Source organism: Peromyscus leucopus, chromosome 3 (assembly GCF_004664715.2).
Source record: "Peromyscus leucopus breed LL Stock chromosome 3, UCI_PerLeu_2.1, whole genome shotgun sequence".
NCBI classification, from domain to species: Eukaryota; Metazoa; Chordata; class Mammalia; order Rodentia; family Cricetidae; genus Peromyscus; species Peromyscus leucopus.
Window position 1 is genome coordinate 61,584,226 of NC_051065.1, and position 22,164 is coordinate 61,606,389.

The 22,164-nt window shown below is 53.7% G+C and overlaps 1 protein-coding gene across 1 annotated transcript; it reads right to left on the bottom strand.

The window, feature by feature from the left end:
* Positions 1-191: 191 nt before the first annotated feature.
* Iqca1l (IQ motif containing with AAA domain 1 like) lies at positions 192-12,997 on the bottom strand. The gene is made up of 19 exons (XM_028879464.2): positions 12,928-12,997; positions 12,016-12,343; positions 11,087-11,206; positions 10,132-10,317; positions 9,324-9,395; positions 7,822-8,027; positions 7,259-7,343; positions 6,410-6,532; positions 6,199-6,274; positions 5,757-5,863; positions 4,957-5,040; positions 4,810-4,868; positions 3,549-3,631; positions 3,315-3,422; positions 2,559-2,758; positions 1,879-1,965; positions 1,466-1,643; positions 895-1,133; positions 192-405 (listed from the first exon to the last, which is right to left on the bottom strand). Exons 1-19 carry the CDS (start codon positions 12,936-12,938, stop codon positions 298-300), a joined length of 2,460 nt encoding a protein of 819 aa, XP_028735297.1. The 5' UTR covers positions 12,939-12,997; the 3' UTR covers positions 192-297.
* Positions 12,998-22,164: the final 9,167 nt, after the last annotated feature.

A 22,164-nucleotide genomic window follows, 5' to 3' on the forward strand; every position in this document is an offset into this window, starting at 1 on the left:
CCTCTCCACCCACTCCTTAAGAAACTTGAGCAAGTGAAGTGGAGAGCCAGCACAGGAAATGACAAGGTAAAGCCACAGGTGTGGTAGGTAGGAGGGGCTCTGGCCGCCGGAGCAGAGGCTAGATGAGCCAGGGTGGAGAGGTGGCGGAAGGGGGCGGGGCCCAGGGACAGGAAGCCATGAAGGTGGTGACCAAGAGAAGAAAGCCCTCAGGAGCCACCTGGGCCTTTATGTGTCTGTCCCTCCCCTTGGCCCTGGAGGCCCCTCCCATTCACCACAGCACCCCCCACAGGTCCACCATCACTTCCTCTTCTTCTTCTCCTTTGCCAGTCTGGCCTCCTCAGCCTCCTGTTGGTCCTTGGTAAACTTCATATTCTTTCTTCCCAGGGGAGTCTTGAAATACCATTCCTGGGGTGGCAGAGGAGCGGGGACTGAGTCCACTGGATGCAAACCCTCCTTTCCCCTGGCAATTTTCTTCCACCATCCCCCAGGTTTGGGGGGTGGGGTGGGCAGGTGCCCCATCACAGCAGGGGCTTCTCCTAGATTCCAGTAGGTACTCCGGGCCCCAGTGCCAGCCCTTCTTGAGAGGTGCATGTCCCTCCACCCCCACAGGCCTCTGTGGCTCCTGATGTCAACCTGCCTCCAGGGACGGTCATCAAGTCCACAGTGACAGCTAGCGCCAGCAGCCAGGTGGCACTCGCCAGCTTCTTTGCTCAGGCTCCGACACCTCGGTCCTTTCCCCGGTATTCCTAGTCCCTTTCCCAGCAGAAGCCCAAGTTCATTTGCCCTGACCATCTCCTGGCAACAGGGCCACAATGGGAGGGAGCCCAGGCATGCGGAGGGCTGACTCCAGGCTGGCACTGCTGAGCCCACTGGCCCTGCCCCTGGCACTTTCACCTTCAGGGATTCCTCCTCTTCCCTGTACACTGGATCCAGCCTCGCCAGGTGGCTCACGAACTCAGAGGCCACCAGCGGCTTCTTGGACAGCTGAAGGATCCGCCGCTCGGTCAGCACTGACTGGATGACTTGTAGAATGTGACCAGGTGTGTAGCCGTCAGACACCCGAGCCAGGGCACTGACGTCCAGACTCTGGGTCAGATGTGTTCCCCGGTTCTCTATCATGCGCTTCCAGAGCACTGCAGGCAGAGGAGAGGGTGGGGTGTGAAGGTCAGAGGGCAACAGAAAAGCCAGGCCCACAGACAGCTCTGGCTGTGTCTAAGCAGCTCTGAGCCCCCCGGAGAGCAGGAAGGTGTGGGACCTGGAGAGGTGGGGATGATGTTGTAGTTACATACCCAGTGTCCATGACACGGAGGTCAGGAGCCAGTGAGCCTGGCTGCTAGTGTAAGGTCTTTCCAGACCTGTCATCTGGTGCTAGAGCTGAGGCTCGAAGCAGCAGTGGGGGATGGGGAGAGGGCGGGGGGGGGGGCTCAGAAGGGTCGTGGTCCCTGGGTTCCACTCCTGGCCTCACCATAACGAGAAGCATAATCGGGCCGGGGTATGAAGAGGATGCGCTCGTAGAATCGGCACAGCCCCTTCAACTCCGCTAGCTGTGGACGGTCGGTCGTGCCTATCAACATCACACGGTCACCAGGGCTCAGCAGTTTGGTGGCCTTCATGAGGTCCTTCTTTATTCTCTTTGGGTCCAACTGCTCCAAGGAGAGAAGGTTGCAGGGTTGAGGCATGGTGACTGGGCCTGGGAGAGCCCCGTTCTCAGAGCACATGACATCAGCTCTGAGTGTCACAGGCCTTCTAAAGCAGGCATGACAAGAACGGAGACTGTGAGCAAGACGCCAGTCTCGTTTTCAATGACTTGAGCAGGATTTCCAGCCTCACCCCAGGCTCTGGTTGTCCCTCACAGCCCTTTCTGTCCACACTCCTCACCCTCCTTTCTTCCTTTGGGATCTTCTTATAGAAGGTTTTCTCAGTGTTTCCAATCCAGATGACAGAGGGCTGGTAGACCCGGGCCACCTGGATAGGTTGGAGCGTAGAAACCAGGTGTCAGGCATCCTGGGCAAGGGGCAGACCCAAGCAGCTGACCCTGGGCAAGGGGCAGACCCCAGCAGCTGACCCCAGGCAAGGGGCAGATCCCAGCAGCTGACCCCGGGCAAGGGGCAGACCCCAGCAGCTGACCCCGGGCAAGGGGCAGATCCCAGCAGCTGACCCTGGGCAAGGGGAAGACCCCAGCAGCTGAGCTGACCCCGGGCAAGGGGCAGACCCCAGCAGCTGACCCCAGGCAAGGGGCAGATCCCAGCAGCTGACCCTGGGCAAGGGGAAGACCCCAGCAGCTGACCCCAGGCAAGGGGCAGACCCAAGCAGCTGACCCCGGGCAAGGGGCAGACCCGAGCAGCTGACCTTGCAGCCCCTAGCTCCCATTTGCTCTCCTCTGCCTTCATCTCCTCCCACATCCCCAGCATAAGGCTCCCACAAGGGCTGCTGGGCAGACATGGGCTCAGGTCCCTGTATCTCAGCGCTATATAGGTCATCCCTAGAGCGCTCAGAAAGCCCCCCCTCTGCGGCTCTCTGCACCCGGAGAAGTCGCCCTGCCCCTCAAGGCTGCAGACCTTGAAGACAGTGTGCACCAGCAGTTGCGCCCCATTCTTTCCAGGGTATTTGCCCATCACGTTGCCAGGTGACAGGTCAAACAGGTTGGCACCGGTTTCTGTGCATACCGCATGGACCAACATCTTCTTCCCCATGCCAGAGGGTCCCACCAGGAGGATGGAGCGGACATGGGGAGCCATGGAATGTATGTCGTGGGAGCCTGGGAGGAAGCAGAGAGGGCTGGGGCAGGCCATGGACCAAAACTGGGCCGTAGGCTGTAGAAGACCCTTGAGTTGTGCCAAGGCCTGGGGCTGAGAGTGTGAGATGCAGGTGTGGGCTGTGCTGCCTCCCCCTGCCTCCCCCAATACTTGAGCAGCTTCCCCCAGACTGCAGAAGCGGCGGCCCTGCTTAGCAACCCCCGCAGTAGGGAACCGAGTGTGAGGCCAGGAGGGACCGCTGCTGTTTTCCATACCACACATTTCCACCCCTGGGTTATGGTGGGTGGCGCTGAAAGGCACATGACACACTGGTTTGGAAAGCTCCTGGTCTCTGGCATTTAGCAAGCTCTGACTACAGGGTGTCACTTGGGACGGAGCAAGTCATGGACGCCCTTGATCTCTGGGGTGGCCCAATCTGAGTGTAACCGCAGAAGGATCTGTGACAGTCGCGAGTCCTATACCCACTAAGGCTAGGGAGAATCAAGCTTGCATACCCCGCTCAGCCATGCTTTCCTGGTCCTACCCAGCCCTGGCTTTTCACTCCCCTGGGGTTCTCACCCAGCCGAAGAACCCCGTACAAGGCCATGTTCTGTCGTATATCAAACAGGGAAGGCATGGGCATCTTGTTTGCCAATGTTAGCGTGGACCCAAGATAGAGGCAGTCACCTGTGGGGAGAGGGAGGGGCCACCTGATGAATGGCACTCCTGTGGGTGTCCGGAGGAGAGATCTGCTGGAGGAGCAGCATCAGGAGGGGGCAAGGGTCAGGAGGCCTCCCTGGGGGGGGGGCTCACCAATGTAGTCATTCAGCGTCACCAGCATACTCTTCTTTATAAGGCCGATGACAACAAGCTCTTCAAACAACGAGTCCACAGTCCTGGGGGAGAGAGGTCCGGGAGGACCTCACAGACAGTGAGAGAGGGCGAGGGAAAAGGAAGGTGGAGGTGGGCGCGGGGCTTTGGCACAAGAAGAGGGGACAGGGGGTCCCCTGGTAACATTCTGTGATCAGAAATGTCAACAGAGCTTCTGGACAGCCAGAATCAGAAGATGGGGTCCCGGCCACGGTGTCAAGGGACAGGTACTCCACAGCGGGTGCCCTGTGGAATGTGGCAGGAGCCCACGCCCCCTGTGACAAATGCCCACCAGCCTTTCATGTCCACCATTTGAAATCTGGGTTCATTGCAACCCCCTCTCCCTCTTCCCAAGCCAAGTGTAGGGTGAGAATGTCCTTGTGAGTCGTGGTCCTCGGGCACCTGGCGTTAGTGGGGAGAAGGCTTTGGGCAGGTCCTTCAGTCCCCCAGGGTGGTTAACACAGGCACAGATGGAAAGGACGGAGCCAAGCAAAGGTTGGAGGGATAACATGTATGGTGATTATAAACCCCATGCGCGTTGTTCCGTGTTGTCGGTGTGTGTGTGTGTGTGTGTGTGTGTGTGTGTGTGTGTGTGTGTGTGACGTACATTTGGCATGCAAACATGTAAGTGTGGGTGTGTGCACACAAGCATGTGTGTGCGCATGCATGCTGAAGTCAGAGGTCAACACCAGGTTATCTTTCCCGGATTGCTCAATCCTACCTTTATTTTATGAGACAGGGCCTCTCACTGAACTGAGAGCCTATCAATTTTGCTTGACTAGCTAGCCAATAGTTTCAGGGATCCACTTGTCTTCCCCCCCCACACACACACCTCATCCCCTGATTCAAAAGCAGGCAACAACCACGTCCGACTTTTTTGTTGTTGTTGTTGTTTTGTTTTTGAAGACAAAGTTTCTCTGTGTAGCCTTGGCTATCCTGGAACTCACTCTGTAGACCAGGCTGTCCTCCAAACTCAGAGATCTGCCTGCCTTTGCCTCCAGAGTGCTGGGATTAAAGCGTGTGCCACCACCACCCAGAGGTGTTTTCATTTTTAAAGGCACTTGGTGGACAAGGTTAGGGGTTCAGCGAGGTGAGGTAACTTCTCCAATGTCACACAGCAATAGAACCAAGCCCAGAAATCAGGCTTTCTATCCTGGACCCCCTCCCCAACACAGCGCAAGGCATGTGCAGCAGGACCCTCTACCTGTCCGGGGTCAGATCTTTCTCCTTCCTCTTCTTCCCACTTTTCTTCGCAGCTTTTTTCTGGTGGGCAATGAATATACAGGTCACTGCTTTTTATTGCCTCCTCACCCCCGGGCCCTCCGCTCCCCAGCCCTGGACCCTTATCTGCTTTTGGAGCCTTCAGGGGCCTGCCCTCCTCCTTGTCCACAGCCAGGCGCAAATTCTTCAGTTCCTGTCGCATCAGCTCGTCCACCTGGGGACGTGGCGGGGTGTGTAGTGGGCAGACGGGGGAGAAGTGGGAGGGGAGGAAGAGGAGGCTCAGGAGAAAGTCCAGGTGGGGAGGCTGGGAGTCGGCAGCCACCAAGGCTTTCCCACTACAGAGATAGCAGCTCTCCTTCCCGCCATTGCTCCTGCCCACACCAGATCTGAAACCGCATCTTGTTCTCCATGATGTGAGAAGCCACCCTCCCCCCCCCGCCAGCCATTAACATGGGATGGAGTCCATCAAACAGAGTTGGAGCCAGAAACCCACCCTTTACAAATCTCTGTACCTAAGCCGCTGTAGGTTTTATGTGGGCTCTGGAAGCCAGGACCCTAGCAAGGATGGGACTGAAGGATGACATATCCCTCCCAGCAGATAGCCCAGGTGGTCCAGTCACGAGGTTTGGGGGTGGGCATGCTCAGCACCAGGCCCAATCTGACCGTGGTTCTGGGCCCCTCCTCCTGCCCTCACGTCTTTACTGGTCCCTGAGGGGAAAGGGGACCCCGGGAAAGCCAGGGGCAGTGTGGGTGATGGGACAGTAGGTAGAACCTGGCCTGTGTACAGAGAACAGAGGTTCACAGAGCATTGGCTAGATGCCCAGGGTGGGGGGACCGGAGGGCATGGGTGGCGAGGGCTCGGAAGTGGCTAGGCATTCCAGAGGCGGACAGAAGGTAGCAGCTGAGGGAAGCCTCAGGCTGTGTGCACACCTGTGCCCGGATCTCCAGCTCCACTTCCTTCCTTTTTTCTTCCCGGAGGGTCTCGGAGTCAAAGTTCTGGCTGGGGTGCTTGTTGTCATAGCGACTCTTCCACAAACCTGACCACATTTTTAAAAAGGTCAGAGGCGGGGTGTGTGTGTGTGTGTGTGTGTGTGTGTGTGTGTGTGTGTGTGTGTGAGAGAGAGAGAGAGAGAGAGAGAGAGAGAGAGAGAGAGAGAGAGAGATAGCCTCCTGTTCTTGCTGGCTGCCCTAGGCTTAACTGCTGGACTCCAGCATTCAGAAGAAAACCAGTAACATTCCCACCCAGGCAGCCATCACACCCTCCTTTACCGTCTCTCCTATCATCCGCCAGTGTCACACCTATGGCAGATTCCACTTTCTCCATCCCCAGGCTCAACACCCCCCAACACCCCCCAGGCCACTCCCTTCTTACTCGTGTATTCCTCGTGGCCAGCGTTAATCACAGGGATGAATTTGGATGGCAGCACTTTGAACGTCACATCTGGTTCCTAGTATGGAAACGTGAGACGGAGCTCGCCTCCTGACCTGTGCCTACAGGCAGCTGGGAGATCCTTCCTGGGAGCTGGCTACTGTGATGCCTCAGGCTCTCCCTCCCGGCCCACCGGCTCCTCTGCAGGGCTAACCTTTTTGGCCTTTTCGTCCTTGGTTTTCTTTTTCTTCTCTTTTTTTTCCTTCTCTTTGTCCTTACCCTTCTCTTGTTCCTTCTTCTTGCTCTCCTGGGCCTGCATCTCCAGTTCTATTCTCACCTGGATCCAACAACAAGCGGTGTTCTGGAGAAGCCAGCCGGGTGGCGGTGGCGCATGCCTTTAATGCCAGCACTCAGGAGGCAGAGCCAGGCCGATCTCTGTGAGTTCGAGGCCAGCCTGGTCTATACAGTGACACCCTGTCTCAAAAAACAAAACAAAACAAAACAAAAACAAAAACAAAACAAACAGCCGGGCGGTGGTGGCGCATGCCTTTAATCCCAGCACTCAGGAGGCAGAGCCAGGTGGATCTCTGTGAGTTCAAGGCCAGCCTGGGCTACCAAGTGAGTTCCAGGAAAGGTGCAAAGCTACACAGAGAAACCCTGTCTCGAAAAACCAGAATGAAAAAAAAAACAAACCTGGAAGAACCTAAAGCCTGGCATGGGAGGACCTGGATCCTCACAGCCTGGGGAAACTGCCAAGGTAGAGACAGCTGAGTGTGCAGAGATGGCACTTGGAAGGGGTGGGTGTCAAACGAGAAAAAGATGCCGAGGAGGACCATTCTCATTGGAGCTGCTGCCCTCTCCAGGCCCATGTGACTTCGGAGCCTCAACGGTCCCACCAGACCTCCCGCGTCAGGGCCATGGCTGCCTTTAGTCCCATTCATCTTTGCTCTGGCCACAGCTATCTCGGTTAAGGCTGACCCTTCCCCATCCACGGCCACATCCTCAGCTCACATTCACTCTTGTCTTTAATCCGAGGCTGAGCCTGTCCCCAACTCAAGAGTACCTGCTCTGGAGTCTTGTCTGCAAAGATCAGGTAGGATCCACCCGAAGCCTCGTCTGGATAATCAGGGAACCGACCAGTAAGGGCACTGAGTGGGTACAGTGTAGTTAGAGAGAGAGAGATGAATGGATAGATAGACGGGTGGGTGGAGGAATGGATGGGTAGAGGATGAACTGAATAGACTGATGGATAAATGAATAGGTGCACTGAGGGGGTGGTTAGCTGGATGGGAGGAAGGATAAATGGATAAAGGGAAAGAGACTGGGGATGTAGAACGCATAGGAGGTTTAGACTGGAAAGGGCCATTCACAGTCCTCTCCCTATTCTGTCCTGGTACCTTCTCTTCTCTCAGGGAAATGGGAAGGCAGGTGTGGAGATGGTCCTTATCGTGGGGCTCAGGGTCTAGACCAAGAGTGTTAGGAAGAAGTGGGAGTTGATGCAAAGGGGGGCCATCTCTCCAGAGAGAACAGGTTGGGGCATGATGAGGCGGGAGCTGTCCTAGGGACAATGGAGTGAGGAGGGGCGGGGTATAGAAGGTCGGGTCAGCTGCGGCTGTGGACACTGACTGGCACTCAATAAACCACTGTCGGATTTGATCCTTCATCTTCTCCTTCATGTCAGGTCCCTCGGTCTCTGTGAGAGAATCGTGGGTCTTCCCTATAGCATCCTGGAATTCCTCTTCCTTCTCTACCTGCCGGATCCTCCGGGACTCATCCCCCAGGAAGGCCTGGCTAAGGATGCTCAGGCGTGCTGTCTGGTCGGGCGAGGGGAGCTGGGGAAGTGGAGAGAGGCAGGGGGCTCAGGATTTTACACGGGATGGCCCAGCCCCCGCGTTTAGACACACACACCTGCCCTCACTCGGCCCCCAACACACCCACACATTCGCCCAACTCCAGGGCACATGCCCTCACGGAACAACGGGTATGCCTGCATCAGGAGAAATTGTGTTTGGAGCCGAAATTTGTCTGTGTAAATTACCCTGGTAATGAGTTTGCTAGATGCATCCGGGCTGCCCCCCGCCCAGCAGCCCTCCCCCGTGAGCCTGGGGCCCCAGCCCCCACGCACGCCCCGCCCGGCGGCCGAGTTGGCAGCCGCTCTCACAGCCACTTTCCCGCCTCATTGGCTCCCAAATGTATTTTAAATATCACTCTGCGCAGAGACAATTACTGAAAACGCTGAGCTCACACTGTTGATGGGCCCGGGCGGCCGTGCTCATTCCTCACCCACTACTGTTGCCCCCACCCCTGCTCTCCCTCCTGGGGGGTCCCATTCTGCAGCCTCTGAGCAAGTCTTCGACCTCTACTCATACACAGCAGCTCCCCCCAGTAGTCGTCCAGGCTGCATCCTTCTCGTCCCTCTGGCCTTGGCCTCGCCCCCAACCCCTCTGCCAGCCAGGTCTCCACAGGATCTATCCAGGGCAAAGCTCCTCTCCCCAGAGTGTGACCCTCGCCCAGTCAAGGCCTTCAACAGAGACTGGCTGGATGAGGGGAGGGTTTGAGAGCCGAGGACACTTTAAGAGAATAGGGCTGCTCACTCCAACTGGACACACACACACACACACACACACACACACACACACACACACACGGACCGTACAAGGGTCTCAGCCCCTTCCAGTACCTGCCCCCATGTGCAATCACTCAGTCGAGCAGAGGAGCTCATCTGGGCTCCCAGAGCAAGTGGGGGGGGCCTGTGACCTCACAAGTCCTGTTTAGGGGTGTATTCCTACCCCAACATGGCTTCCAGTGGTTCCCTGAGACTAGAAGAGACCTGGGGGATACCATGGGGTACTCCTGCTGGACCCATCCCTGCAGCCTCTGCTCCCAGCTAGGTCAGAGATGCAAGGTCCAGGATGCTCTGTGCCATCATTTTTCTGCCCCCACCCCCACATTTGAGATCCTGTGGGATGCTCTAGAAGGGGGCCGAGTGGACAAGCCCAGTGAGTTCCCTGTCCTTAGGCTTCTTTCTCCCCCAGGGTCTACTGCCCTGCCTCAGTGGACCCTGCGACAGGGGTGCAGAGGACGGAGATGGGGAAGGAAAAGCCCTGTGTGGGCCAGGGAGGGCTCACCATGCCAATGAACTCCATCTCCATGCGCCGATCCTGCTCAATGCGTTTCCTCTGCAGGTAACCTTTCCACACCTGGGGTTGGGGACACATGTCACCCAGCTGCTCTCCAGGCCACATGACCTCAGGCCTAGCAGGGAGCAGCAGGGGTGCCTCTTGCTGACTGATGTCTCCTAAAGTCTTGGCCCAGGAGGTTAGGGTGGGCCCGGAGAAAGGAGGGTGACGGATGCCCTAGAACTGGAGTTACAGATGATTGTGAGCTACCATGTCGGGGCTAAGACCCAAACTCAGCTCCTTTGCAAGAACAGCCAGTGCTCTGGCCGGGCGGTGGTGGGCATGCCTTTAATCCCAGCACTCGGGAGGCAGAGGCAGGCGGATCTCTGTGAGTTCGAGGCCAGCCTGGGCTACCAAGTGAGTTCCAGGAAAGGTGCAAAGCTACACAGAGAAACCCTGTCTCGAAAAACCAAAAAAAAAAAAAAAAAAAAAAAAAAAGAACAGCCAGTGCTCATAACCTCTCCAGCCCCTCCTGGCAGTTTTGATCTAAGGGAACTGGGCTAGAGATGAGAGAGAACCTCTCTAGGACCTAGGTACAGAGTGGACCAGGGTGCTTTCCTAGGTGCTGGGCATAGCCATCCCAAGACACCTTTGTGCTTGGCCTCATTGATAGATTAAGGTCCCGGGTTTGGCGTCAAGCTGTGGACCACAGACTTGAGGCACCTTCCTGCATTCCTGGGATTAACTACTGAGCCCAGCCAGCTCTTACTGGGAGAGAGGAGTCTACCCTGGTCCTCTTTCTGCCACCCAGGGTTACCTTCTGTATGACAATGGCTCCCTGGTCCTGACTGAATTTCTGTCGCCCATTCTCCCGAATCCTCTTATCCCGTTCCTCCTCTTTCCGAATCTCTCGCATGAAGGTGGCTCGCAGTCGGCCCTGCCTGGCCCGCTCAGCACTCTGCACTAGAATTAGGGCCTCGGTCCGGCCCATTCCTCGAAAACTCTGGCCGTGACAAAAGAACAGGAAGACATGAGGGAACGCTTGTGCCCAGGGTGGGCAGCCGAGAGATGGGTCACTGAGGGTGTGCTGGGGTCACAGTCCCAGGTGCTGGAGATCTGTCCTGCAAGGTGTTGAAAGGTTCCAGGGAATACGAGAGCGGCCTTGGAGGAGGCTGGGGATTGCCAAGGAGCACTCTGAAGTGGGAACAGGATAGGGCAAGACCTGTCTGTCCTGGGGAAAGAGGTGTAGGAGGGCTCTGGAAGGGTGTCCCTCACTTACAGTGGACATCCTGGCGGAAGGAAGATGTTCAGAGGAGGCACCTGTGGCCCTCTCTTTCGCTGTCAGGTGACTGAGACAACGAACCCCAAGGAATTGGGGGAAGAAGGAAGGTGCTGGAAGCCTGCGGCCAGCCAGAGGGTGAGCTTGTTCCCCAGAAAAAGACACTTCAGAGTCGTGACAATTGTTAGCCCACAGGCTCGCAGGAAAGACTGGAGCCCAGACCACGGTGCTGGGTGGGACTTTGAGGGGACTGCTTAGTGATGCATAGTTCTGGCCCTGTATGTAAACCTGAACCTCATGTTGTGACCCTGAAGATGAACTTGGAATCACTTCTTTGTGCCTCTTCCCAAGGTGGCCACACTGAGTACATCTTTCTCTGCTCTTCACTATAAACTTGTCTAATTAGCCAGTGGAGGGCACAAAGCTGAACCTACCTGCTTTGTTAAGGCTTCCAGGACTCGGGTGCTGGCCTACGTGACTCTAGCAACATTACCTCTTGAGCAATCAGTGGCTCCAGTCTGCTCAGGATCTGGGCCAGCATCTGCTGCCGTGCCTTCATGGTGCTGGACTGCTCCAGCTGAAAGTACTTGGGGATGGGGACCTCCAGGTCTGCCTTTAGCACGATATGGGGGGGAGGGGGGTCAGGAATTAGAAACCCAGGCCCTCTGGCCCTCTGCTGGGTTTCCAGCCACGCCTGCATCCCTTGACATCATTTCCCTCCCACCTAGAAGCCTGGCATGGGAAACTTACAGACTCTGGTTTATGACCGGAGTCACCCCTTTCTTATCCTGCCCCACACCTGACTGAGAGGAATTCTGGGGGTACCAAACCCAGCCGTGCCTCAGGATCTATAGGAAAGATTTGATAGTGCCTTTCTCATCCTGACTCCTACATAAGAACGTGGGATCTTGGGGACCCCTCTTCCCCACCCCACCCCCAAGTCTACTGGGAGCTAGCTGGGGGAAATCTTGAGACTGTTGGACTATGAGCAAGGACTGAATCCTGGCCTTGATGGGACAGGACTGGGGAGTGCCCAGCGCTGTGCTCTGAAACCTCCAGAACTTGGCTGTGCTCACAGGTCTCCTGGGATGTTTCAAGAAACACGGGCAGATTTAGCGGGCCTGAGATAGACTCTGCATTTCCAACAAGCTCCTAGGTAATGACCAGGGACCATACTCTGAGAAGCAGCCTCCCTAAGACCCTTCTCCTCATCTATCCCCTGAGGTTCCCAGGTCTTCTCAGACGCAATATGAGGCCAACTCTTCAAAAGCCCCCCAGTTCCTGGGAATCTAAACCTCAACCCTCATCACCCTGCTCCCTAATAGAACTGCCTCAGGTCAAGGCCCACCCAGTCCCAACCTATGACTCTGCACGGGCCCAACCCTCCAATCCCCAGCCCCACTCAGGCGGCTGCTTACGCACTGGGGTCAGTTTGAGATCCTGCAACACTCGGTCCAGGCAGTGGGTCTCGCACAGGTCAACTCGCACCAGCTCATCCTTGAGCTCCAGCACGCGGCCTGCCACACCGTCTAACAGGCGACGCAGCAGCCGGCGCTTCTGTGGCTGGACCATCTGGTCGTAGGCCATGTCGAAGCGGCGCAGCAGCCCCAGGTAGTACAAGTAGTGCACCGAGAGCCTGTACTGGAAGTTCTGCCGCTCCTGGCTGGGCACGGGTTCCAGCAGAGATGGCTCTTTCTCCAGCACCTCTTCCAGAGTCACATGGGAGGCCTCCCAGAGGCGTTGGTAAGCTCTAGAGAGAGTGCAATGGTCGTGTGCCTCAACAGCACCACAGAGGGGACTGGGCACGGGGAACAGAGTTGCTGCCTTTGGGGGACCGTGAACTTGGGGTTCCAGAGGGACTGATGCTCTTCATGGTGTCAAAGTGGACTTCAATGAAGTAAGGGGCCGCTGGGGAATGAGTGGACAAGGGCCTGGCTTGGAGGGCTAGGATAAAGGCCTTCAGGTGTTGATGGATCAGCAAGGAGAGTCTGGGAAGTCAGCAGCCTAGGCCTGGTGTTCCCGGGAGGAGGGGAGTCTGGAAGCATGGAGTCCTTTGTAAGGAAGAGTACTGCCTCATCCACCATGCAGTGAAGGTCTGGAGTTGTGGGTGAGGAATGAGGAGAGGGATGCATCCATTCCACAGAGCCCTGGGGCTGGACTGGATTGTTCAGGGCAAGTCTGCAGACTGAAAACTAGCCCCAGGCAGGTGCAAGCAGGGACCATGGGAATGCCCAAATCCACCCAGGGCCTGCCAGCACTCAGCTCCCCTCTCTGCCTGGGCCTCCCGGGTCCAGTGCGCTCTTTGCTCTTTGCCCCCTCTAGCCCTCCACTCACCTCTCAGACATGGTGTCTTCACCCCTCAATGCCCTTTGTGAGTTGCGGGGACTGCGGCGGCTGTCCAGGGGCAGAACAGTCTGGCTTGAAGAATTCTGACCCATTGTACCTATGTGTTCTAAAGCTGAGGGGTGGGGCTGGCGAGCGCAGGGCTGGGGAAACTTGTCCAGGAGTACATCCCCGGGGCTGCAAGCGAAAAGTCCCTGGGCAGTGGCTGGAGAAAGGTCAGGGCAGGACGTGGGACAACTGACCCTTTTCTTGTGCCCACCAATAAAGGAACGGTCTCGATTTGGTGCCACCTGTGAGCTGGAGGGGGCGGGCAGGTTGAGCGCATGTTCCAAGGGCGTCGTTCCAACTGGAACTGCTCGTCCAGAGTACTTCTGGGGGAGTTTGACTATGGTTTCCACCCACTTCCCTCCTCGGTCTCCTGAGTGGCAGGTGTGCAATTGTACACTCTTTTGGTTACTTTTCTAGTGTTGTGATAAAAAAAACCCACCATGGCCAAAGCAACTTAGAGAAGATTTTGGCTTATGGTTCCAGAGAGCTAGAGTCCACAATGACCGGACGGGGACTGCAGGCAGGCAAGGCAGCCGGAGCAGGAAGATGAGCGCCCACATCTTCAACCTCATGCCCAGAGCAGAGAGAGAACTGCACGCAGGGCAAGAAGGCCTTAAGCTCTCAAAACCCACCCTAGTGACAGGCTTCTTCTAGAGAGGCAAAAGTTCCTAAACCTCCCCCAACAGCGTCATCATCCAAGGACAAAATATTCAAATGTGGCACACTAAGAGACATCTCACTCAACCACCACATACACTGTGACTGTCCCCTTCTCCCGTGCTTTTAGTCCCTGTGTGTGGGGAGACTATTGGGAAGGGAACGAGGGCCTGGTATACGATAGGCACAGTCTACCCCTGGGCTGCCGCCTCAGCCGGGTCTCTACTCTTGTGTATGACCTCCCTGAGAAGTCCCTATGGTAGGAGCAGGGAAAGGCACTGGATTGCAGTCAGAAAGCCCTGAACTCTCCCTTTCCCTGATTTTGGCCCCCCCCCCGGGGGGGGCGACTTTTTTGGCTCAGTGTTAAGCAAGGGCAAGAAGGAAGGAGGAAGAGAGGAAGGAAGAAGGAAGAGAGGAGGGAAGAAGGAAGGAGGAAGAGAGGAAGGAGGAAGAGAGGACGGAAGAAGGAAGAGGGGAAGGAAGAAGGAAGAGAGAAAGGGAGGGAGGGAGGAAGGGCCAGGGAGGAGGGAGGAGAGGGCAGAGAGGGACATGGGGGCAGAACAGGCACCTTCACACTTGCTGTAGACAACCGGAGGCTGTTTTTAGATGGCGAGCCCCCTCGGGGCTGAGGTGTGCTCCTCACTCCTGGGTCTCCCAGGGGACCTGCTGCTGCCGCTGTTAGTGCAGGAATCACACCTTCAGCATCAACCCAAGCGGTGAAGCGGAGCAGAGCTGAGGCTCAGGCCGGACACCCTGGGTCTGCATTTCCTCGCAGCTGTGGAACCCAAGTGTGAACTCTCAACACGAAGCTGGAGACGTGAGTGTAGTGTGAGGTGAGTGCTCTCTAGAGTGACATGTCAGCCATCATCTCAAGGTGGGTCCTTTCATGACAAGCCAGGCCTGTCTCCCTCCCACAAAGCGAACACAGAGTGTTAAATTTGCCTAAGTCAGTCCCTGCTCTGGTCTCCCCCTTTAAACTTAGAGTAGGTGGCTCTTCAGGGAACCCGGTGAAAGAGAAAGCATGTACGTGGCAAGCGGGGGTCCAGGCAGAGGGCAGGCTAGTGGAGACCCTAACTACAATTTTTTGTGTGTGTGAATGTTTTTCAAATGTCTCAAAACACAAAGGAGAAAATTTATGAATCTCACAAACATCTTAAGTTGAGAGGGGAGAAATTATTAGAAAATATTAGAGGAAAGTTAAAAATTCAACAAGGCGGGCACAGTGGTGCATGCCTCTAAAATCCCAGCACTCAGGAGGCAGAGGCGGGTGGATCTGTGAGTTCAAGGCCAGCCTGATCTACATAGTGAGTTCCAGGCTAGTTAAGATTCCTTAGTGAGATTTTATCTCCAAAATAACCTAAATAAATAAATAAGGGCGGTGGTGGCACACGCCTTTAATCCCAGCACTCGGGAGGCAGAGGCAGGCGGATCTCTGTGAGTTCGAGGCCAGCCTGGTCTACCAAGTGAGTTCCAGGAAAGGCACAAAGCTACACAGAGAAACCCTGTCTCGAAAAACCAAAATAAATAAATAAATAAATAAATAAATAAAATAGTGCTTTTTTAGGTTATTTAGAAACTGGTCTAACCTATACTTTACATATATATGAAATGTTATTAGCTGCATGTTATTTCTTTCTGAGGTAGAGTTACATACTTTGAACTCAGGCTAGTCTTGAACTTGAGTCAATCCTGCCTGTGCCTCTTGAGTGCTGGGATTACAGATGTGAGCCACACTCCTGTTTTCCTATCTTGAAGAGTAGATTTGCAGCCTGGGCTGTAGCCTAGTGGGTAGAGCTCTTGCGTAGCATGCACAAAGCCCTGGACTGGACAAACAGCTCAGTGGTGCACATCTGTAATCTCAGCTTTAGGGAGATGGAAGGAGAATGAGTTCAAGGTCATCCTCAGCTAAATAAGGAGATTGAGGCTAGCCTTGGCTACATGAAACCCTGTTTCAAAAGGGTTTTCGAACCAGGGTTTCTCTGTATAGCTTTGCACCCTGGAACTCACTCTGTAGCCTAGGCTGGCCGCAAACTCACAGAGATCCGCCTGCCTCTGCCTCCCGAGTGCTGAGATTAAAGGCTTGTGCTACCACCACCTGGCGATGTGTGCTTCTATTTATTTATTTTTATTTTTATTTTAAAGATTTATTTATTTATTATGTGCTGTGGATATCGCTCTATATAAATAAAACACTGATGGCCAGTGACCAGAGAGGAAGTATAGGTGGGACAAGGAGAGAGGAGAATTGGGGAAACAGGAAGAAGGAGGGAGAGACAATGCAGCCACCACCAGGATAAGAAGCATGTAAAGACGCCGGTAAGCGACCAGCCACGTGGCAAGGCATAGATTTATAAAAATGTGTTAAGATAAAAGAACAGTTAGCAAGAAGCCTGCCACGGCCATACAGTTTATAAATAATATAAGTGTCTGAGTGATTATTTTATATGTGGATTGTGGGACTGCGGGGTTTGGTGGAACCTGGAGAGAAGCCCTCCAGCAACAATTATGTATACAACATGTATGACTGCAGACCAGAAGAGGGCACCCGATCTCATTACAGATGGTCATGAGCCACCATGTGGTTGCTGGGAATTGAACTCAGAACCTCTGGAAGAGCAGCCAGTGCTCTTAACCTCTGAGCCATCTCTCCAGCCCATGAGCCATCTCTCCAGCCCCAGTATACGCTTTTAAACCCAGCCCTTGGAGGCAGAGCAGACAGATCTCTGAGAGTTCAAGGCCAGCCTGGTCTACAGAACAAGTCCCAGGACAGCCAGGGCTACACAAACTCTGTCTTGAAAATTATGTCACAAAGAAACCATGTCTCAAACAAAACAAAACGTGGCAAGAGTTACATAAGGATCTGAGTCCAATCATCCCCCCCCCACAACAAACAAACAAACAAACCAACCTGCAGTCTCCCAGCACACTGTTACGTAGCATACAATGACATGGATGAGAGCTGATGGCCCAAACCCATCGTCTTAGGGTAACACATCCCAGGGATTGTGGGCCCAGGAATGGAAACAGCATAAATGCAGTCCTCTGGTCCTGGCCCTGGTCCTTCTTCAGCTCACTGTGCTAAAACAGTCATTTATTTACAAAGCACTGTCACCTGTCACTTACGGCATGTCTCCAGACAGCAGTTTTTATAAAGTGTATTGTGATTCCGCCTGTGGTAGCTCCAAACACTGAGAACACTGTTGCCCCAGACAACACTCTGGTTTAACACATCCCTTTTTCAAATCAACACTGCCCGGGATCATACGCCACTTGGAGCTGGTGGACTAGGTGGTGGTCTCGGTGCTCTGATACAGCGTGCTTGGCCGGCTCTCCAGGCAACAACACACACACAGCTGTCTGGACTTTCCAGGAAGTCAGTGGTTCAGCCAGGTTGGGCCAGCTAGATGGCCTTGCCAGCTGGCCATTCAAAAGGTATCACTCAAAAAGGAGTTGTGGCCACTCAAAAACAAGTTGGTTGTCAACTTGACATACCTGGGAAGAGGGACCCTCAGTTGAAGAACCGCCTCCATCAGATTGGCTTATCCTCTTGTCTGTGGGCTATTTTCTTGATTGCTAATGATTGTAGGAGGGCCCTGCCCACTGCAGGCAGTACTATCCCTAGGCCAATGGGCCTGGGCTGTGTAAGAGAGGAGCTGAACTTGACCCTGAACACAAGCCTGTAAGCAACATTCCTTGGTGGTTTCTGCTCCACATTCTTCCCTGCTTGGACGTTCCTGTTCTGACTTCCCTCAAGAAGGACTGCAAGCTGTAAGCAGAAATGAACCCTTGCTTCTCTGAGTTGTTTTTGGTCATTGTGTTCAAAGCAGCAACAGAATGCAAACAAGGAGAGTTCGTGATCAACCGGTGGCCTTGGCAGAGTGTGGATGTCAGGGACCTCGGTGTTAATGGAGGCTTTCAAGGAGAATGGCGACCGAGACCCCAATCCTGACACACAGACACAGGAAGCAGAGTTTCCTACCGTCATGTTTTTGGCAGTAGACCAAATATATAGTGACAGTGGTCCATATGATTACATGGCCTAGTGACAGCTATGGCCAATGCTATTTTTTTGCAAGTTTACTCTAACATTCACATAAGGACAAAACTAAAAATGAATTTCTTAGAAACAGTTTCATTGTTCAACATGAGGCTGTAAATCCAATTTTATTTTTTATTTGCTCTGTGTGTGTGTGTGTGTGTGTGTGTGTGTGTGTGTGTGCGCGCGCACGCGCGCGCGCGCACGCTTGCCATGGTAGGCATGTGAAGGTGAGAGCACAGCTCTTGCAGCCAGTTCTCACGCTGTGTGGATTCTAGTTATCAAACGAGTCACCAGGCCCGGAGGCAAGCGCCTTTACCCTCGAGGCATCTCGCTGGCCCTGTACACAAAGTTTCAGTGAAGTTTATCTGACTACAAGCTGATGCTATCTACCCCTTGCAGGTCAGCGTCTTTAGTCAACATATGGGCAATTATACGTGCATTTTGTCCCGTCCCCCCCCATTTGTGTGTGTGTGTGAATGTGTGTGAGTCAGAGGTCGACATTGTCTTTCTCAATTATTTTCCACCTACTTTTTCCTCTATGTTTTTATGTGTATGGGTGTTTTGCCTGAAAGTATGTCTGCATACTTGTGTACAGTGTCCAAGGAAGCCAGAAGAGGGCATAAAATTCCTTTGGTCTAGAGTTAGAGAAGTTGTGAACTGCCTTGTGGATGCTAGGAATTGAACCCAGGTCCTCTGTAAAAGCAGTAAGTGCCCTTAACTGCCAAGTCATCTCTCCACCTTATTCAAATTTTGACAAATGTATTTATTTATACATCCAATGTCTCAGTCACAATATTCTATCACCCTAGAATGTTCCTTATTGTTCTTCCCAATTTCCCTCCCCATCCAAGGCAACTGTTTTCACTTCTCCCTCCTGTCTAGTTTGGCATATACAATTTCCCATCAGTGAGCTCATACAGTATATATTCCTTTGTGTGGGATAGTCTCTTGATTGCTATTGATGTAGGAAGACCCAGCCCATTATAGGCAATGCTATCTCTAGGCAGGTGGGCCTGGGATGTAGGACGATAGCTAGCTGAACTTGAACCTGAGAGCAAGCCAGTGAACAGCATTTCTTTTTTTTTTTTTGTTTTTTTGTTTTTTGTTTTTGAGACAGGGTTTCTCTGTGTAGTTTTGCACCTTTCCTGGAACTCACTTGGTAGCCCAGGCTGATCTCGAACTCACAGAGATCTGCCTGCCTCTGCCTCCCTAGTGCTGGGATTAAAGGCGTGTGCCGCCACCACCATCCGGCCGGCATTTCTTTATTTGTGATGAAAACAGCAAGATTCAGCAGGGGCAGGGAGACAGAGCCGGCAGACCCGAGCACACAGGCTGCAGAGATGGCGCAGACACGTTAACAGTGCTTGCTTGCTGCTCTTGCGGTTTGTTCTTTGAGACAGATTCTCACTATGTAGCTTGGGCTGGCTTTGAACTTGACACCTTCCTGCCTCAACCTCCTATGTGCTGGGTTACAGGCACGCACCACCATGCCTGGCTGGTTTGCTTTTTGTTAGTTTTGGTTCTGTTTTTTTTTTGTTGTTTAGTTTCAAGACAGGTTTCTCTGTGTAGCCCTGGCTGTCCAGGAACTCACTCTGTAGACTGGGCCGGCCTCCAACTCTGATCCTCCTGCCTCTGCCTCCCCAGAGCTGGGATTCAAGGAGTGCACCACCACTGCCTTGCTTTGTTTATGCATTTTTGTGGAAATACTTTTTATTTTTCCTTTTCTAAAAAAACTTTATTTCTTTTGATACTTAGTTTGATTTGAGTGGATTATGGATTACAAGGTTTCCCCTCTTATTTTTTGAGACAGGGTCTCTCACTGAATTTAGGGCCTACCAACTGAGTTAGACTTCCTGGCCAGCAAGCCCTAGGAATCCTCCTGACTCTATTTCCCCAGTGCTGGGATTACAGGGATATGCTGGTGTGCCCAGCTTTTTACATGGATGCTAGAGATCCATGGGCCTTTTTGTTGATAGATTTTATGTTTGTATGTGCACAGGCTTACAGTCCTCAGAGACTCTGGAGCTGGAGCTACAGATGGTTGTGAGCCACCCAGCATGGTGAGTACTAACTAGGAACTGAACATGGACCCCCTGAAAGAGCAACCAGCACTCCAAACCGCTGAGCCATCTCTCCAGCCCTGGGTACTCAGGTCTAACTGTGCCATTTCCCTGCACCTGCACCTTGCTGTTTTCATCAGTGCATGTCCACAGCTGTCTAAGTGACAGTTCACACCGAGGGTTGCTGTGTGCGATCAGAGTGCTGCTCTTCAACTGCATCTGAGTCCCGAGGAGGTGAGTTATCCCTGGAGGTGACATTCTCAGAGGGAGGACTGTCAAAGCGTTTGTTCACCTAACTGGTGTTTGGTGAGCAAGTTACTGTCCAGAAAGGATATCTGTGTGACAGTCACTGCATCGCTGGACCAGGAAGTAGGTGACCTATGGTTGGACTGACCACAGTTACCTTGACTTTCAAGGCACTTCCCTCTGTGCTTCTTTTTCCAGCACAGAAACTTGGGAACTAGGTGGGTCTGTTATAGAAAGGTAGTAGGGACCTGATGACAACCTAAGATGTGAAGGGGGTGGGGGGGCAGACGACTTGGTCAGTATAAAGTGGGAGAGAAGTGGCTAAGCCAGTGGGCAAGTTGGAGCTGGCTGGGTACCTTACCAGCCACTGCTCTGGCCATCCTCGCCAGCAGAAGGCTGCAGCTAGTCAGGATCTTGGTCATCTTGTCATTAGGGCCGCCTGGGTGAACAGCAGCTCTCAGCTCAATGAGGACACCAGGCCATCAGTGTGTCCACCACCCTCTCCCGAGTCCACCCTGACCCAGGCCATCAGCCACCCTCTCCCGAGTCCACCCTGACCCAGCCTTCAGTGTGTCCACCACCCTCTCCCGAGTCCACCCTAACTCAGGCCATCAGCCACCCTCTCCCGAGTCCACCCTGACCCAACCTTCTGTCAGATTTTGATCCCAAATCTGAGCTAAGCCACAGATTCTTGAATACTGTGACAACAGAAGCCCAGAATAGCTCAAAATATACCAATTTTTGGGAAAGGAGGGTCCCACAAATCAGAAACAGTGTGTGTGTTGAGGGTGGGTGGGCGGGCACAGCCACAAATGCCACCTGCCTGCATGTGAAAACACGCAGCCCTGCCACCCCCACTCCATTTTGAAAAACCTGGTGACTTTTATCGCAGCTGCTGTTGCTTCCAGGCCGAGGGCAGTTCTGAATCCAAACAAGGCACAGCTAATTTTAGATAATTTGCAGACTTTCTAGGCATTCTTAAAATGGTCAAATCGGTTTTCTTCTGCCGTGGGTGTAGGAAACAAATGCACTGACTGGATTATGAGGTTGAGTACACTTCCCTTCCTCCAGATGCCAAGTCCTTTCAACCCTGAGCTCCAGGGGCCCAGTGGTTTGTTTTTTGTCTTTTGTTTTGGTGGTAGTGGTAAAGCAGGGTCAGGAACCCAGGCTGGCCTCAAACTCCCTCATGTTGGGATTCTAGGCCTGTGCCGCACCTGGTTTGAGTTCCTAGTAACAGGTAGTTGATTTGCTCCGGCCCAGCTAGCAGAGCAAGTGCTCTGGGGCTATGGTGGAGCAGAGACCCGCTAGTCTCCGCTCTCAGTGGAAAGCCTTGGTTCCTCTGCTAAGCAGCTCTGGGACCTCACCATCTGGGGAGGACAGACCCTTATCACTTTTAAGGGAACAGGACCAAGTTTGCCTTTCTAGGCTGTGGTCAGAGATCTTCCTCCCTTTTGAGTACTTCTGACCCTCCTAGTATTCAAGCCACAATTTAGCATTTAAAGATTTATAGCCTTTCTGTCTTGTTGGCTTTCCCACTGGATTGTAAGCTCTTAGATGTGCTGTTAACACAGTTAAAATGGCTGGTGTGCTTTCCAACAAAGATGGACGCTGAGGTTTCAGAGGCAAGTGACAGCCACCCTCAGGTAAGGTAGTACCTGCTGGCATGAAGCCTCAAGGTTCCAAAGGAACCCTGGCTAGATGCAGGCTAGGCACAGCTAATAAGGGGTAGGTGTAGAGAAGATAAAGCACTCCATCAGTGGAGGAACTGCAGACTCCGCATCTCTCCCGCTCCACCGAAGGCAGCCGACAGGTCTAGCTGAGAAACCTGGATTTCTAACAAATGCCCTATGTGATGTGAGGAGGCAGCCAGAGCATATCATACTGCGAAGTATGGTCCGTGACCTGCTGCTCAGCATCCACACTAGGAAACCTGTTAGGAATGTTAGTTCCTAGCTGCTTCCAGTACTCCCAAAAATTTGGCAAGATCCACCTCTGTGACCTGACAAGCCCTCTCTACACCCAAGTCTGATGGAACACAGGCCTAAGGAAAAGCTTGACCTGGAAGGGGCGGGGGCAGTACATTACTGTAGCTCCAGAGGGCCTGACTTCTCTGCCTTACAGGCTTGCTGAGGGGAAGTGATGCTGACTGCAGGGAGAGGAAGAATGCTGAGGCCCAGG